General features: G+C 51.7%; 1 protein-coding gene across 1 annotated transcript; it reads left to right on the top strand.

Annotated features, from left to right (window-relative positions):
* Positions 1-283: 283 nt before the first annotated feature.
* LOC147647174 (uncharacterized) lies at positions 284-15,975 on the top strand. Its single transcript, XM_086872421.1, has 4 exons — positions 284-442; positions 1,995-2,115; positions 13,840-13,923; positions 14,110-15,975. The coding sequence occupies exons 1-4, from the start codon at positions 284-286 to the stop codon at positions 15,114-15,116; spliced, it is 1,371 nt and encodes a 456-aa protein (XP_086728547.1). The 3' UTR covers positions 15,117-15,975.
* Positions 15,976-16,742: the final 767 nt, after the last annotated feature.

The following is a 16,742-nucleotide window of genomic DNA, read 5'->3' as shown; positions in this document are numbered from 1 at the left end:
TTGGAGTACCAGCATATGACAACCTAAAGAGGCCCCTAAAAAGGAAGAAGAGGAGTGTAATAAGCACAGGAGGGACCCAGAATTGGAAAGGAACAGTCTGGACCCTGGAGGAAATAATAAGAACTTATGGGCCAGCGACCTGGGCCCATGATGGGTCCTGGGGATATAGGACCCCAATATACATGTTAAACAGAATAATCAGGCTCCAAGCTGTAATTGAAATAACATGGAACAAAACAGCCCTGGCCCTTGATCATATAAGTGACCAACTCTCCCAGACCTGATGTACCTGGTGTACCAACTCCGACTGGCAGTAGATTACCTTCTCGCTGATGAGGGGGGAATCTGTGGGAAGTTCAACACCTCTGAATGCTGCCTAGAAATAGATGATAAAAGTGAAGTAATCTGGAACATTTCTAAAGAGATCAGAAAAATCTCCAACGTAGGGAACCAAGAATGGACACCGATTCTGAATACTGATTGATGGGATAGTTTCTGGTCCTTTAAGGGCTGGTGGAAAAAGGTGGCATTCATTGGTATAGCGGGACTAGCAGGACTGTTATTTCTTCCCTGCGTCATCCTGTGTTTGATCAGAATGATTACCTCAGCAATACAGTCTAGCAGCACAATCTACAACTCATTAGAAATAACCCAAGAGAAGGGAAAAACTAAGATCCTAATGTTAGAAAGTTCAGAGCTGAAAGAAGCAAAAAGGGTATATGACCAATACCAAAGACTAAAGAAGTTTCACTACCAGGAACCTGAAACAACAAGTTGACGCAGGCTGATGCCTGGTCAAATTAAAAGAGGGGGGATATTGCTATAAATAAAAATCCCAATGTTCAAATTATATGCTCCTGTTTCAATCCCAGTTTAGGTCCCTGGATAAGGGGTTTTGGTGTGGTTAGTCCCAAAAGGGTTCACTGTTGAGAAGTTCGTACTTGTTTTATCCTTGCATTTGTATCCCCATCCCTTACCCCCTCCCAACCCGTCGGGTAATTTAGCTGTTGCTGCCCAGGATGAACTTCCCCATTTCCCATAAAGACTTGCACATGGGTGCATATTAAAATCATATTACCACCTGAGAGCAAAGACAGCCCTGGACAACGAGCCACGCTCAGGGAACATCTGGAAGACCCCACTGTGGAGGCAGCAGGGACCTGTGGAGACTGGGTGTGCCAATCTCAGTCCGGCAAGCTGGTTGCCATGACCTGGGCAGGACTTGAGAGGGAAGACACCCCTAGACCTTTGAGCCTAAGACAGAGTCTCTGGGTGATCCTGGCGAGGACAGAGGCTCTGGTCCTGCTGACAGTGGATGATGACAGGCCTGTGTGATCCTCGACATGGACCACAGGGAGCAGCGGCGGCGCGCACCCCAAGCCCCCACCTCTAGGCCCAGTTCTCTCTAATAAAGGCTTGTTAATGGGAGCAGAAGGTCTCCTGGCCCTTTAATTCACCGCACCTGCACTGCCGGGGTAGGAGGCACAGCTGGGAGGGGTGGGGGAAAGCTGGTTTTAGGGGTATTAATTTACTTCTCACAATCCTTCTCTGAGTTTTTGGAATTTTCTGCCAGAAATCTCTCTCCTCCCCCACTCATCCACAGGGATTTGGGGCAGTTTTCTCCTTTTTGGAAGAAATCCGAGCGATGCACTGAGGCACCTAATTAGAGGTGGGAGAAGTGAGGCTCCAGGGCTTCTCGCTGAGCCGGAGCCACCGAATACCCAGGGCAGGGAAAAGCGGGCCGGGAGCTGCGAAGAACTTTGTTTGTGTTGGGAGCTCAATGGCGGCTCGGGCCGGGCCCGTTCCAGGCCTGTTCCTCATCTCCGCCCTTCCCCTCACACAGCCCGGGGCGGGTCCTGAGAGCGTGGGGCGGGGCTGTGCCGTGTGCAGAGCCCGCCGCTGGCTGCGATTGGCTGCTCCTGCCGTCACTCGTGGTTCTGGCGCTCGCTGATTGGGCAGAGCGGGGACAAGCCCGGCCCCGCTGGCGCCCCCAGGGCGGCCGTGGGGCAGGAGAGCCGCCATTGCTGGAGCGTCTGTGCGGGCCCGACAGCGGCGGCAGCGGCCGGAGCCCGGTGAGGCGGCGGCGGAGCTCGGAGGCGGCCCCAGCCATCGCGGGTGGGAGCCGCGCTCGGTTCTGCGGGGGCTAGGGGCTCGCTGCGGGCCCGGGAGGGGGCGGCAGGGGGCTGTGGCGGGTGGGTTGTGCCGTGGGCGGCCCGTGTTGGCCCTGGCGTTAGGGCGCTGCGGGAGCGGCTGCCCGCGGTCTCCTTCCCGCTGGGGCCTCGGCAGGAGCCGGTGCCGGAGCAGCGCTGGCTCGTCCCGGTTCGTGTCGGTAGCCCGGAGGTGGCTGCGCTGTGCCCGGGGCTGGGCGGGAAAATTCCCGGCGCCAGAGGTTTGTGTGGCCAAAGGAGGCAGAGGAGCGGTGTGAGAGTGACTTTATTGCTGCCCAAAGGGAGAGGCCGTGGGGCATTTGCCGTGCGCTCTCTCCAGCTGCTGGAGGACGCGGCCTCGTTTTTGTCCTGATTTTCCCGGTCGCGTGTCCCTGTCCCTTTCCCCACTGGCGGAGGTGCTTGGAAGGTTCAGACTTCCCCATCTGCCTCCTGCATGTCCCGGTTAATATGTACCCACCACTGTTGTATAATATCCGATATTGATGGCTCTGTTAAGTCTTTGTTCTTCTGGAAGTTCAGGAATTTAGCGGGGACTTTGTCAGAGCAGCGGTCCTTGTCAATTAGTAACATTTTCTGAAACTGATGCTTTCTCCCATTGCTTCCGTATGTGCAAGTCCCTGGCCCTATCTGCAAGCAGATGAGATTCACTCATTGACTCTGTTTTTTCTTCCTGGGTGTTCTTTGATTTTGGGATTGCTCTCAGTGCCCTCATTCGCTGTCCTTTTGTAGCCGTTTGTGGCTCAGGAGGCCTGGCTGCCCCCTGCATCCCCTTGCTCAGCTGCTGAATGAGCTGCACTCAGCAAGGTGTGTGCATGGTGAAAAGATGAGAGTTGCTGTAGAACGTAAGAGGAGAAACTGCATTTGTTTAACCCATGGTCTGCCAGGGAACCACAAAAAAGTTGCCCATTCCCATCCTTTCCACGTTTGGACCAGTACATGAGCTCTTTTCTTACATCCTTGTTATCTGTTTCTCCACTTTTCCTCTGTGATGTATTTGCCAGCAGCAGTTTGAGTCATTTAACTTTGCACAAACTCTGCCTCCTTTTCCTGCTGAAAGATAATCTGACCCCATCCCATGGTGAAATGTTGTGTTCCTCATCTGGGTGGATTGGTTGGGAAGAAAGTCAGGAACTGGAGCTGTCTGGTTGGGGATTATTTTGAGGACATCCTGTAATCTAATTATACCATGGAAATGATAAATTAGTTCTCTGGCTCCTGATATGAATTTGTTAGGGTTCCCATGGCCTGGCCCATGGTGTTGCAGGATTTGTTCTGGTGGCTGTTCATCTTTTCCCCATTTTTGGGTATTCCCTCCAGCCAGGGCTGCATCAATTTTTGGCTTTTCTCTAATTTAATCAGCACATACTTGGATTCCTAACTGATTTCCTTGAACTTGGGGTAGCAAAAAACCCCCAGTGCTCTAATTCACCCTGGATAACACAGAAAGTGAGAGCACAAGTTCAGGTGGGGACTGGGATGATTTCCGCCCATTTTTTATAGTGAAGTTTTCACAACAATCTCCATTTGCCATTTTCCTTTGCAGCTTAACCAATTTCTGCTGCAGTCAGATATCCTCACTATTGGCTCTGCCTTCAGCTGTGCAAATTCCATCTGTGCCCCCAGGCAGAGCTTGGGGTGAGGGGCAGAGGAATTCAGCCCAATTCCTCCCCCAGGCAGGAACACCCTGGTACATTGTCCATGCTTTGCCCCAGGGGTGTTAATTTGCATTTCTAAAGCTCCTCTGCTGGCTGCCTGGAATGAAGCTTCTCTTCCAGGGCAGCCATGGGATGACTCACATGGAGGGCTCCCTCCCCCATCTGCTGTTTCTTTGTTGTTTTTTTTAACAATTTTCTATTAACTGTTTACCTTTTAAAGGGTATCCTTTCAAACTCTTCTACTTTTCAAAACGCAGCTTAAAGGTGAACATGGAAAAACCCATACCATAATGTTGCCATCACTAAGAGCCACGCACAAACATAAAAACAAAAATTAGAAAGAAATCAAGTATTTTCTTTTTCTTCTCTTCTGACTAAAAACTGATTCTCACACCCCTGGCCCAAACAGAACTGACAACAGAAAAGTAGAATTATTACGAAAAATTCTTCTAATGGTGTAATCCTTTCACTGAAACTGTGAAAAGTAAAAACTCTCCAAAATGTCATTAGGGAAATAAGGCATGACTTGATTCTGAACAGAATCATTTCAACCACACATAGTCTGCATGTGCAGAGAAAATCATTCCATGACATGTGAGTTTTACTAGATGTTTCCTAAACTTTATACAGTCTGAACCCATAGAAATCCATTGGTTTAGTGTTCATTGTTTCCAAGTTGTGGAGCCCTTAGTGTTTGGTTTCCTGTTGCACCCGGATTTCTGTGTCTCTGATGTGAATTAGGTCTGCACTCCTGGATTTCCTGCTCAGCCTTTTCCAGACCAGGTGTCTCCAGCTGTGCCAGGGCAGTGTCTGGGGTAGATGTTGGTTGATGTTTGCTGCTGGGCCTTGATGTTTTGTTGATTGTCGTTGTCTTTGTGGGAATCTTTTGGGCTCTTCCCAGTCAATTGAGATGTTAAGCTCATCTCTGCTGAGTGGTGGAACATCCCTTTAAAAAATCCTTGAAAATTCCTTTCCCCAAGGCAAATGCAAACCAAGCCTGACTGGAGAAATCAAATTAAAAATAATTTTACACTTGGTATATTTTCCAATACTCTAATCCCAGGCAGCCCAGAGTGTGAGTGTAATTGAGAGCCAGAGTGGAATTCTCACGGTGCCTTCCCCAGCAGCTGTGGCGAGGGCAGGCACAGAAAGCCCTGAAGCTCCAGCAGTGCCAGCCAGGATTGTCCCGCAGGGGCTGGAGATGCCAAAGGAGGGTGCCCAGGCCGAGGATTTCAGCACAGGATCTGTGGGCAGGCCCAGGGGCTTCCCCCGCTGGGGAGCCCTGGCTGCTGCTGCCTTGCCTTCAGTGCAGGCTCAGGGGCGGCTCCCATCCTCCTGCTGCAGCCGGGAAATCCAAATCTGCGGGGCTGCAGAGCCCTTGAGCCGAGGCTGAGGGGTCCCCCCGTGTTCAGCTGTGCTGGGGCTGTTTCTGTGCTCAGGGACACTTGGAATGGGCCGTGCCACTTGGCCACCAGAGCTGCTTCTTTCCACTGCTTCGGCAGGACCCGATGTCCTGCTTGGGTGTGTCGCAGTAGAGATGGACAATGACACCTGTTTCTTCTTCCATCCCAGCCAAAGCTTTATTGCACACAGCTTATATTTACATGGTTATCAGAAGGCTCCGTGCTTAATTCCAGTTGGTTGGGAACTCAGTTCACTGGTTGGTAATGGTGAGTGTACACATCAGTCCAAACTTTTCTCTCTAAGAATGTTTTCATACTTTTTCTACTGATTCCCATGGGACAGATCCCTTGTTACTACAGGTGCACTTGTTTTTCTCCCCAAGAATAGCTTGTTATGTTAACAAACTTTTCATTCTCAAGATGTTTTTGCCTGGGAACTTATCAGGCCAGCTGCTAGCTACACTAAGCCCACGTAACAAATCCTAAACCATGATTTTCCAAGTCCTTTCTTTTGTAAGGTTTTACCTTTATGTGACAGGGTGTTGTGGACAGCAAAGTCCAAAGGTGGGTGTGTCTCAAATCTCTCCCAGCCCGGGTCTGGATCTCTCTCAATTCAATGCAGGCATGGGTTTCTCCCCAGCCCCCTCTCCAGGCTGTTCAAACAGGAGGCTGGGTTAAACCCTTCCCCTGTCCTCAATTCTAAATCCTCCTGTGCCACTGAACAAGTTTCATACTGCAGTCACCGAGCTCTGCTCATCCATTTAGAGGCTCTGTTGGGGTACATGGGAGAAGGTGAGGAGGGGTCCCCGGGGGTCGTGTCCCCCCCCCGGGAGCGCCTGTGACTCCCCCATGTCCCCCCCATGCCGGGCTCACCCCCTTTTGTCTCTGCCAGAGCTCCTGACCCAGCTCCTGCTGTGCCCTGGGAGGGGCTTTGGGGAGCCCCCCTGGGACCCCCTTGGATCCCCATTCCTGGCCCCTGGGACCCCCCCGCATCTCCTTCCCCAGCTCCGGGACCCCCTGCACCCCCTTCTCCTGCACCAACAGCGCCCTGCACCCCCTTTCCCGGGGATCCTCCCCTGGCAGCCCCTGGATCCCCCGATTCTGTCAGCCCGGGGACCCCCGGAGCCCCATTCCCGGCCATCCCGGGGCACCGCACCCCCAGGCCTCCCTTTCCAGGGAAAGCCGAGCTGGGCACGGGGCTCTCCAGCCGCTCTGGCATTTCTGATCACCCAAAGGAGAGGGAGAGAGCAGCAGAGAGAGAGAGAAGGAGATTGGGAATCGGGGCTCGGGCTCCCAGCGCCCGCTCCTGCTCCGCCGGGGCTGGGGAGCCGCAGCCGCAGGAAAAATGGGATCCGCGGATCCCGGGGCTTCCCCCGCTTTGGGCCGAAGCCGGCGGGTTCCAGGCAGAGTTTGGGCGCAGGGCCCGGGAGTTCAGCCCAGTTTGTCCCGGGGGTCCCGCAGTGCGCGGCCGAGGAGGGTCCCGGGGGATCCCGGGAGGGGATCCAGGGGAATTCCCTGGAATTGCCCCGTCCCCTCCCCCCGCGCTCCCTCGGGCACTTTCGCTTCCGCCTTGGCCGCCCTGCGCCGCCGGGATCTGCCCGGCGACCGGTGACGTCACTGCAGCCTCGGGTTGCCACTGGCGGGCAGCAAAGAGCGGCGCCAATGGCGGGGCCAGCGGGGAGCTGCAGATGCTGCAGCAGCGGCACAGCCAGAGCGGGGCTGAGCGGGGGGAGCCGGGGCTGGGGGATCTGTGGGGATGCGATGGCAACTGTGGCACCGCCATGGGGATCCCTGAGATCCAGGCTGAGGGATTAACAAATTCCCTGGCTCACAGCTGCAGGGAATGTCTCCAGAAATATGTCAGATATGGGCGGGAGGCGCTGGAGTGTAAAGGTGGGGAGGGCAGAAATCCCATGGGAATATGGGAATGGGAATGTGGGATTTCGGTAGGCAAAATTTGGGAATGTGGGAATTCCCATGGAAATTCCATGGATGGATCTCAGACATCATCCCATTCCCACGGGACCTCCATGGATGGATCCCGCTGCTGTCCCATTCCCATGGGAATTCTGTGGATGGATCTCACTGCCGTGCCATTCCCATAGAATTCCATGGGCAGATCTCCCCATCCCACTGCCATGAGAGCCCCAATCCGGTTCCCCTCCAAACCCATCCTGGGGGTTGCCCTGTTCCTTGCCCTCCCCACCCCCCACAGGACTCCTGGGGGTCCCCTCCAGGACCCATCCAGCCCCCCCAAACTCTTCCTGGGTCCCCTCTCATCCCCCGATAACTGGAATTCCTGGAAGTCCCCCCGTATCCCCTCCCCGAGGACTTTGGGGGTCCCACCCGACCTTTCCCTGCACCCCCAGATTTCTTCCACAGCCCCCCTGTGATGGTGGAGGGTGGGGGCCGAGTGCTGGTGCCCCCCTGCCTGCAGCAGATCCAGCGGTGAGGGCAGTTCGGGGGGTCCCTCAGCATTTGGAGTCCCTGGGATTTGGGGTGACCCCCCGGGCCCCCCAGGATCTCCCTGAACACGCTGACGCTGCCCGTGCACAGTGAGAAGGTTCAAACCCAGCACGGGGTCCCCAGCACTGCCACCCGCATTGCCCAGGTACCCCCAAACCTGCCGAGAACCCCCAAAGCCCCCGGGACACCCCAACCTCCCCTGATCCCAAACACAGCCCTGGATGCTCCAAAAACTCCCCAAGACTGCAAAACTCCATACAGACCCCCCCCAAACCCTTGCAGGACATCAAAATTCCCACAACACCTCCCCAGACCCCCTCAAGAAGGTTCATACGTGGCATGGGGTCCCCATCTCCATCACCAGCTGGCATCCCAAAACAGCCTTGGGACCCCCAATTCCACCCCTGGGATTGCCCAAATTCCTCCATCAGGACCCCTGTAAACCCCCTTGAGAACCCCCCAAAAACCACCATGGCCCCAAAACACCCAGAACTTCCGAAAATCCCCAGGAACCCCTCACCAAGGTTTATACCCAGCACGGGGACCCCATCGCCTTCATCGGCATCACCCAGGTACCCCAAACTCCTCCCGGGACCCCCAACCCCTCCCGGGCTCCGCTGCCGGAACCAACGGGAGCGGTGTTGCCCTTTTAAGAGGAGTTACAGTGGGACCCGACAACACCGGGGGCCCTTAAAGCGGCCATGGTAGAGAGAACCCCCAAAATCCACCCTGGGGGACAAAACATCCCCTACAGGGGCTTGGGGTGGGGACACCCCTAAAAATGTCACTTAAAGCCGTCATGATCCCCCCTCAAAAGGGGCTTGTGGGGCTGCGGCCGCACAAACACCCTAAAATGGGGAGGAAAAAACACCCCTGTAGTGGTGGGATCCCCCCGAAAAAACCTGAAAAAGAGAAAAACTTCTCTTGAGAGGGGCCTGAAGACCCTGAAGGGCCCTGGAAGAGGGACAAGATCCCCTCCTGTGCTGGGGCCTCCCCGAGCCGGGAACTCTCCCGTTCCTGCACTCGGGGGAGCCCCGAACGACGGCGGCTCCTGGGCTGAGCCCCCCTCAGCCGGGGCTGCGGGGGGAACTGGGGGGGCTGGGACGGGGCTTGGGGCTCCTGGGGTGAACTGGGGGACCCTCAGTGCTCCCACCTCCCCCTGTTCCCCTGTCCCGCCCCGTTCCCATTGTTCCCCCAAACCTCCGCTGCCCCCAGCTCGGTTTGGGGGGGATCCAGCCCTTTCCCATCGTGTCCCGGCCCGGCCCCGCTCACCCGAGGGCTCCGAACCACGCCCAGGGACAGAGGAGGGACAGAGGGGGAGGAAGAGGAGGGGCAGAGCAGGAGGAAGAGGAGGAGCAGGAGGAAGAAGAGCTGGAGCAGGCAGAGGAGGCTCCACCTGCGCTCCCCGCTCTCTGCATCTGCAGCTCCTTCGGGACCATCGCCCCCCATCCCGCAGGTGCCCGGGGAGGGGGAGCTCGCCCCAAATCCCCCGGGGCTCCCTGGCTTTGGGGTTTTTGGGGGGGATGTTTGGGGATGGCAGGGCTCCAGAGCCGAGCCGCAGATGCCCCTCGGGGGCACCCCGGGGGTCCCCGGGAGGTGTTTTTGGGGGGTCCCGGTGGCGGTGGCGGCAGAGCCCCGGCAAAGGGGCCGGGGGGATGCGGGTCCGGCATGGCCGGGAAAGGGGTTCGGGGCTCCCGGTGCCGGCAGTGGCTGCTCCCAGCATTGCCCAGTTGCTCACCCCGTGTGGCTCCAGTTTCCTCTGCACCCCACGATAAGCCAAATCACTCCCAGTCATTCCCTATTAGAGTACAATTTGTCTCCATTTTATCCCATTTTCCACATTTTTATCCCATTTTTGCTCTATTTTTTCTAATTTTATCCCATTTTCATAACAATTTTCCCAATTTTTATCCTATTTTTTATTTTTCCCAAATTTTCCCCCTATTTTTTCCTTTTTCCCTCAATTTCCCTTTTTTATCTCATTTGTCCTCATTTTTTCCCAGTTTTTCTGATTTTTTTCCTATTTTTCCTCCATTTTTCCTCAAATCGTTCCCCATGTTTTCCTATTTTTCCCATTTTTTTTTCCGTTTTTAATCTATTATTTCCCCATTTTACCCTATTTTTGCTCCATTTCCTCCCAGTTTTTTCCCCATGTTTACTCCTATTTTCCCCAATTTCTACCATTTTTCCCCCATTTTTGCCTCGTCTTTACCATTTTTATTCCCATTTTTATCCCAGTTTTCCTTATTCCCCCCCCCCATTTTTGTCCTGGTTTTATCTCATTTTTCCACAATTTTATCCTAATCTTCTTCCCTTTCTTTCTCCCATTTTTCCCAATTTTTCCTCCATTTCCATCTCATTTTCCTCAAATTTTTCCTATTTTTATCCCATTTTTTCCCTATTTTTTCCCCATTTTTCCCCATTTTCCTCTATTTTGCTCCATTTTTCCTCCCATTTTTCTCACTTTTCCCCCATATTTTTCTAATTTTCCCCAACTTTTCCCCATTCTTCCTCAATTTCTATCTTATTTTTCCCCATTTCCCATTATCTTCGCCATTTAATTATCTCAAAAATTGAAATTTGGGGGAAAAATAGAAATTTTGGTGGGAAAAAAGGGTGCTTTGGGGGCAAAACTCCATGAATTTGAATCACAGCTTTCCCGTGATTTTTCCATGATTTCCAGCCAGAAAGAGGCGTGTGATTCATCTGAACATTCTGGAAGCTGGAAGAGGACCAGGCTATCAACCTTCCCAAAAATTTTGACCAGCTCATCTGAAATTCCACCTTTCCCCACTCCCTGGATTCCCAGATCTGGAAATTCTTCTACAACCTCCCAGGCACGCAATTCCCAAAATTCCATGGAAAAATGGGATAGGGGGATTTCATCCTGTTCTTTTCCTGATTTTCCCCAATTTTTTTCTCTCTTTGTTTTTTTTCTTATTTTTTCCTGATTTTTCCCTCATTTTCCCCTGAATTTTTCCCATTTTTTTCCCCATTTTTTCCTGATTTTTTCCTCTTCTCTTCCCAAAGTTTTCTGTCTTTTTCCCAACTTTTTCTCCAATTTTTCTGTAATTTTTCTGGTTTTTCCCATTTTTTTCACGATTTTTTCCCCTGTTTTACCCATTTTCTTTTCCTGATTTTCCTGCAATTTTTTTCTTTTTCTTTTTTTTTTTTTTTATTTTTTTCCCTGATTTTTTTCAGGTTTTATTCCCTTTTTCTTTTCCTGATTTTTTTCCTCATTTTTCAAACAATTTTTCTCGAATATTTTTAAAATTTTTTTCCTGATTTTTCCCTCTGATTTGTCCCAATATTTCCCCTATTTTCCTAATTTTTCCTGATTTTTTCCTGTTTGTTTCCTTGATATTTCTTGGTTTTTTTCTCAATTTTTTTCCCATTTTTCCAAAGTTTTTTCCCTCACTTTCTTTTCCTGATTTTTTCCTTGATTTGTTTCCTTGATTTTCCCCAGTTTTTTCCCAGTCTTCTTCCTCTTTCTTTTTCTGGTTTTCCCCTGTTTTTTCCCAATTCTTTTCCTAAATTTTTTTCTTGATTTTTCCCCGTTTTTTCCTGACTTTTCCCTCTTCTTTTCGCAATTTATTCCTCATCGTTCCCCAATTTTTTTCACAATTTGTCCCTGATTTTTCCCTGTATTTCCTAATTTTTTTACTGATTTTTCCTGATTTTTTCCAGGTTTCTTCCCTTTCTTTTCTTGATTTTACCCAATTTTTTCTCAATATTTTTCCTGATTTTCCCTTATTTTTTTCATAATATTTTCAATGAATTTTTTTTATTTTCCTGATTTTTTTTTCCAATTTTTTCCCATTTTTTTCTCAAACTTTTCCTTGATTTTTGTGTTTTTTCCTTTTTTTCCCATTTTTTTCCAGATTTTTCCCTTATCCTTTCCCTGATTTTTCTAGTTATCCTCAGTTCTTTCCTGATTTTTTTTCATTATTTTTTTTCTGATTTTTCCAGATATTTTTATCCTTTTCCATTTCATTTCCCTGATTTTCCCGTGATTTTCCTTTTTTTCCACATTTTTTCTCTGATTTTTTCCCAATTATTTTCCAGATTTTTTTGCAATTTTTTTTCTCAAATATTTTTGGTTTTTCCTTCATTTTTCCAATATTTTTCCTAATTTTTTCCTGATTTTTCCCAGGGTCTTTTCGGCTTTCTTTTCCTGATATTTTCCCTGATTTCTCACAATTTTTCACAATTTTTTTCATGTATTTCCCACTTTTTTCTGATTCTTCTCTTTTCCTTTTCCAATTCGTTTCTAGCTTTTTCCCAATTTCTTCTCAAATTTTCCTAGTTTTTACCTGATTTTTCCTGTGATTTTTCCTATTTCTTTCCAGATTTTATTCCTCTTTCTTTTATGGATCTTCCCCAGTTTTTCCAAGTTCTTTCCCAGTTTTTTTCCTGATTTCCCCAATATTCTTTCCAACTTTCCCTGTTTTTTCCTGATTTTTCCCCCATTTTTTCTGATTTTTCCCAAATTTTTTTCCACTTTCTTTTCCTGACTTTTTTCCCCAATTTTTCCCCATTTTTTCCTTGAGTTTTCTCTTTTTTTCCCCCCAAATTTTTCCTGGTTTTCCCCAATTTTTTCAAATTTTCCCATTTTTCCCAAATTTTTCCCAATTTTTTCCTGATTTTCCCCTGATGTTTTTGGATTTCACCCTGATATTTTTCTGGTTTTTCCCTGAATTTTCCCTTCCATTTTCCTTGAATTTATCCTGGGTTTTTTTTCGTTTTTTCCCCAGTTTTCCAGTTTCCTTCACACTCCCAGTCTAATCCCAGTCACTCCCAGTCTGATCCCAGTCACTCCCAGTCTGATCCCAGTCACTCCCAGGATGAGGCCAGTGGCCCCCAGTTGCTCCCTGGCAGTGCCAGTGTGACCCCAGTAGCCTCCAGTGTGATCCCTGGGACTCCCTGTCTCTCCCAGTATATCCCAGTCAGCCCCAGCACGCTCCCAGTCATTCCCAGCTCCTCCCAGTTGCTCTCAGCATGATCCCAGTTGTTCCCAGCCACTCCCAGTCAATCCCAGTATGATTCCAGTCACCCTCAGTGGGATCCCAGTCTCAGCCAGCATGGACCCAGCTGCTCCCAGTATGATCCCAGTATGATGTCAGTACACAGCCAGTGCAATCTCAGCCACTGCCAGGATGATCCCAGTCCAAACCAGTCCCTGCCAGTGCTGCCACTCCTGGGATCCCCCAGCCCTCTCTGTGTTCCCCCCTCCCACATCTCCCCAGAGGAGCCCCAAGGGCTGGCAGTCCCCAGCCAGGGTCCCCAGCCAGCCCCAGGTTGGATCTGCAGCCCCCAATTTTCCCAGTTTCCCTCTCCTTTTCCCCGGGCCGGGTTCCCCCCGTCCCCAGCGGGTGGGAGCAGCGGAGAGCCCCGCGCTGCCCATCCCGACCTGTCCCGGCTCCATCCCCGCTCCTGCCGTGGGCTGTGAGGGGTTTGGGAACGGGGCACCGAGGGTGTCGCTGCTCCTGGGGGAGGAGGGGGAGGGATGGAAGAGGAGGGATGAAGAAGGAGAGAGAGAAGGGATGGAAGTAGGAGAAGGTTGGGATAGGGAGGAGGAGCGGGAGGAAGAGGAGGGACAAAGGAGTATCAGGGAAAGGAGAAGGAACCACGAGGTTGAGCACTCCGTGAATTCACAGCCCCCACCTGTGGGATCATCACCCCCATCCCACAGGTGCCTGGGGAGGGGGAGCTCGGCCCAGATATCCTGGGGGATCCCTGGGTTGGGTTTTTTCCTGGAAGATGTTTGGAGAATGAAGAACTCCAAAGCTGTGTGGAAAATGCCTCTTGGGGGCACTTCAGGGGGTCCAGCATCCCTAAGTGGGGAGATGGGAACAGGAGGAACTTTTCAGATTCCTGGCATTCCCAGCAGCCTGGGGAGAGCAGGGACCGAGCAGACAGGGGGACCTCTTGTACAAGCGTGACCCCCAGCAGCTGGGACAGGGAGGAACCCCTGAACACCAAAGGGGAGAGACCAGAGTTAGGGAACTCCTGGGAGGCATTTTCAGAGCTGAAACTTGGTGTTTGGGGAATTTATATGGGCACCAGCTGCCTAGTGACTTCTAAAGGTGGACTTGGAGAGAGGAAAGCCCCTAATTCAGTGTGCTCATGTGTTGTGTTTTTCCCCAGACCAGGATCTCCCATTCCCAAACCTTGGCCAGATGGAGAAGGCGGCTGTGAGGAAGAGGAAGATGCCCCAGGACACGCAGGCAGGTGAGGAGGAAGTCAGTGCCCCTTTCCCCCTCTCTCCTGCTCCATCTCCCAGCCCAGCCTGGCCCCCGGCTGCAGGACAGCCCCGCTGCCGACGCCGTCCTGCCAGGGACGCACTGGGGGGATCTCCTTCCCCTTCCCTCTGGCACGGAGGCAAATCCCATCCTCTCCTTGTCCTTCCTCCCCCAGACAAGGAGCTGAGGATGGAGACCAGGGAGGACAAATCCCCACGGCAGAACCTCATGGAAGAGTCCGTTTTAAGTGGCTCCACAGTGGAGGAATCTAACAGGGAAGAAAATCCCCAGAGATCCCGCAGGAGGAGGGGCTCCAAACCCATCCCAGGGTGCTCTGAGGAGGAAAGACCCACCCTGTGCCGGGAAGGCGGCCGGAGATCCAGCCAGGGCTCTGAGCTGGTGGTCCATGAGCAGCTTCAGGATGGGGAGAAGCCTTACAAGTGCTTGGAGTGTGGGAAGAGCTTCAGCCACAGCAACAGCCTGATCAGCCACCAGATGATCCACACTGGGGAATGGCCTTATGAGTGTGGGGAATGTGGGAAAGGCTTCAGTTTCAACTCTCAACTCATCATCCACCAGCACTTCCACACTGGGGAGAGGCCCTATGAGTGTTCTGAGTGTGGGAAGAGATTTCACAGCAGCTCCAATCTCCTCAGGCACCAGCGGATTCACACGGATGAGAGGCCCTTCCTCTGCCCTGACTGTGGGGAGGGCTTCAACCGAAACTCCACCCTCATCACCCACCGGCGCATCCACACTGGGGAGAGACCCTATGAGTGTGGGGAATGTGGGAAGAGCTTCAGCCACAGCTCCAGCCTGACCATCCACCAGAGGACTCACACTGGGGAACGTCCCTATGAGTGTGAGGAATGTGGGATGACCTACAGCCGGAGGTCCCAACTGATCATCCACCAGATAATCCACACTGGGGAGAGGCCCTATGAGTGTCTCCAGTGTGGGAAGAGGTTTCAGACCAGCTCCAGCCTCCTCCAGCACCAGCTGATTCACACGGATGAGAGGCCCTTCCACTGCCCCGACTGCAGGAAGGGCTTCAAGGACAACTCCACCCTCATCAGGCACCGGCGTATCCACACTGGGGAGAGGCCCTACGAGTGTCCCCAGTGTGGGAAGAGTTTCAGCCACAGCTCTAACTTGACCAGACACCAACAGAGGCACCGGTAAGGGAAGCCCTGCGAGTGCCCCAAGTGCAGGAAGGTGTCCATGCGCTGCTCCAGCTCCATCCCCCATCAGAGGACCCATGTTGGGCAGAGCCCTGATGACCCACGTACCCAGTGATCTGTGTTGGGAAGACACTGGGCTGGTGGTCATTTTGATTTGGCCCTAATTTTCTTTTGATTCATCTTCATCCCGTTAAAACAGACCAAATTGGGGTAAAAGTCTACAGATTCATCAAAGGCATCTAAAACATCTCTTTTACTAGTGCTTGAAGGGAATCTGGTATTCAGGGAGGTAATGGGGAGGGTTTTTGGGGGTATTTGGTGTATTTGTCTCCATCTCTTGGCACTCAAGGAGACGAGTGAGTTCAATCTGTCACCTCAAAATCACTCAGTGCCATTGAAATCTACTCAATCCCACCCAAAATGACTGGATTCCACAGTCCCTCAGGGTGTGTTGCCTTAAATTTTAGCTTTCATATTTTTCAAATTCTGCACTGCCTAGGTTTGTAGTTTTGAACTTCCTATTAAGTGCTAGTGAGCTCTCTTCACAGAGTAGGTAGACAAAACAATTCCTTTTCTAGCTTGATACCAAGGACAATTGTTACAAGTTCCAGGCCCAAAAGCATGAACAAGGGTGGACTGAAGAGAGAAAACAAGGATGGGACTTCATCATCTGAAGCTGTAATTGGACAATGAATCCAAATATGCAGATGGACCTAAACTTCTAAAAATGTGAGACCTCATGATCACTTGTCCATTTTTGTGACCATTTCTGGTCCATTTTGGGTGTAGCCCTGTCCAGGTTCTTGTACTGCCCAAGGTGTATCCTTTAAGGCCTTTTAATAAACTTTATTCTTAACTCTGTCCAGCCTCTGTTCTAGGTCAGCCTTCTGAAGGCATCAGATGGAATGGGGTTGGAAGGGGATTGGGTGAAGTGGGATGCAGATCAGGAGGGGTGAGATGGGCATTGGGTGGGGCAGGATGGGTGGGATGGAGTTTGGGAGGTGTGAAATGCGGGAAATAGGGCTTGGGAAGGGGGTCTTGATGTCCAGCAGGGATGGGATGGGTTGGGGTTGGGATTGGGGAGGTGGGGTGGGATCTGCAATGAGACAGCCAAATTTTGGGGATGATAAAGGGAGGGGGAGCTCATTATTGAATGAGGTTTTGGATATTCAACATTCCTGAAGAGATTTTGGGGCATCTCACATTTCTGAGGCGCTTTTGGGGCACTCTCCAGCTCTTGGGGGCTCCTGAGAGCAGCTCCATGGAGCCCCATTGCCAGGGCTGGTTGCCATGGGCACAAGCTCAGAGCTGTAGCCAGAGTGCGTTGCCTCAGCGCTGGAGAGCAGAGAAATGATGAATGGCCCCAGACATCTCCAGGGTGTGTTTGGGGGCAGAGCAAGTTCTGCCTGTGTGGGGCGGTCACTGCCCCAGCCCAGCCACTGCAGCCTCTGCTCCAGCCCCAAAGTGGCTGCCAAGCCCCTGGCACCCCAAAAACCCCAGCTGGGAGAGGGAGCAGAGCAGGTGAGGCTGTGACACGGGTGTGACACTGACATGTGCCACGGCCCTGGAGCTCTCAGCAGCTGAGATGGTGCTGGATCCAAGGCTGACTGTGGATCTCTGTCCCTCT

This window comes from Cyanistes caeruleus, unplaced genomic scaffold, assembly GCF_971803275.1.
Source record: "Cyanistes caeruleus unplaced genomic scaffold, bCyaCae1.hap1.1 HAP1_SCAFFOLD_65, whole genome shotgun sequence".
Classification (NCBI taxonomy): Eukaryota; Metazoa; Chordata; class Aves; order Passeriformes; family Paridae; genus Cyanistes; species Cyanistes caeruleus.
This window is presented reverse-complemented; position numbering and strand designations above follow the sequence as displayed.

Coding starts and splice junctions, on each gene's coding strand:
- LOC147647174 (XM_086872421.1), top strand. CDS start 284: ATGTACCTGGTGTACCAACTCCGACTGGCAGTAGATTACCTTCTCGCT. Junction 2,116..13,839: donor GGCGGCCCCAGCCATCGCGG/GTGGGAGCCGCG, acceptor GTTTTTCCCCAG/ACCAGGATCTCCCATTCCCA. Junction 13,924..14,109: donor GCCCCAGGACACGCAGGCAG/GTGAGGAGGAAG, acceptor TTCCTCCCCCAG/ACAAGGAGCTGAGGATGGAG.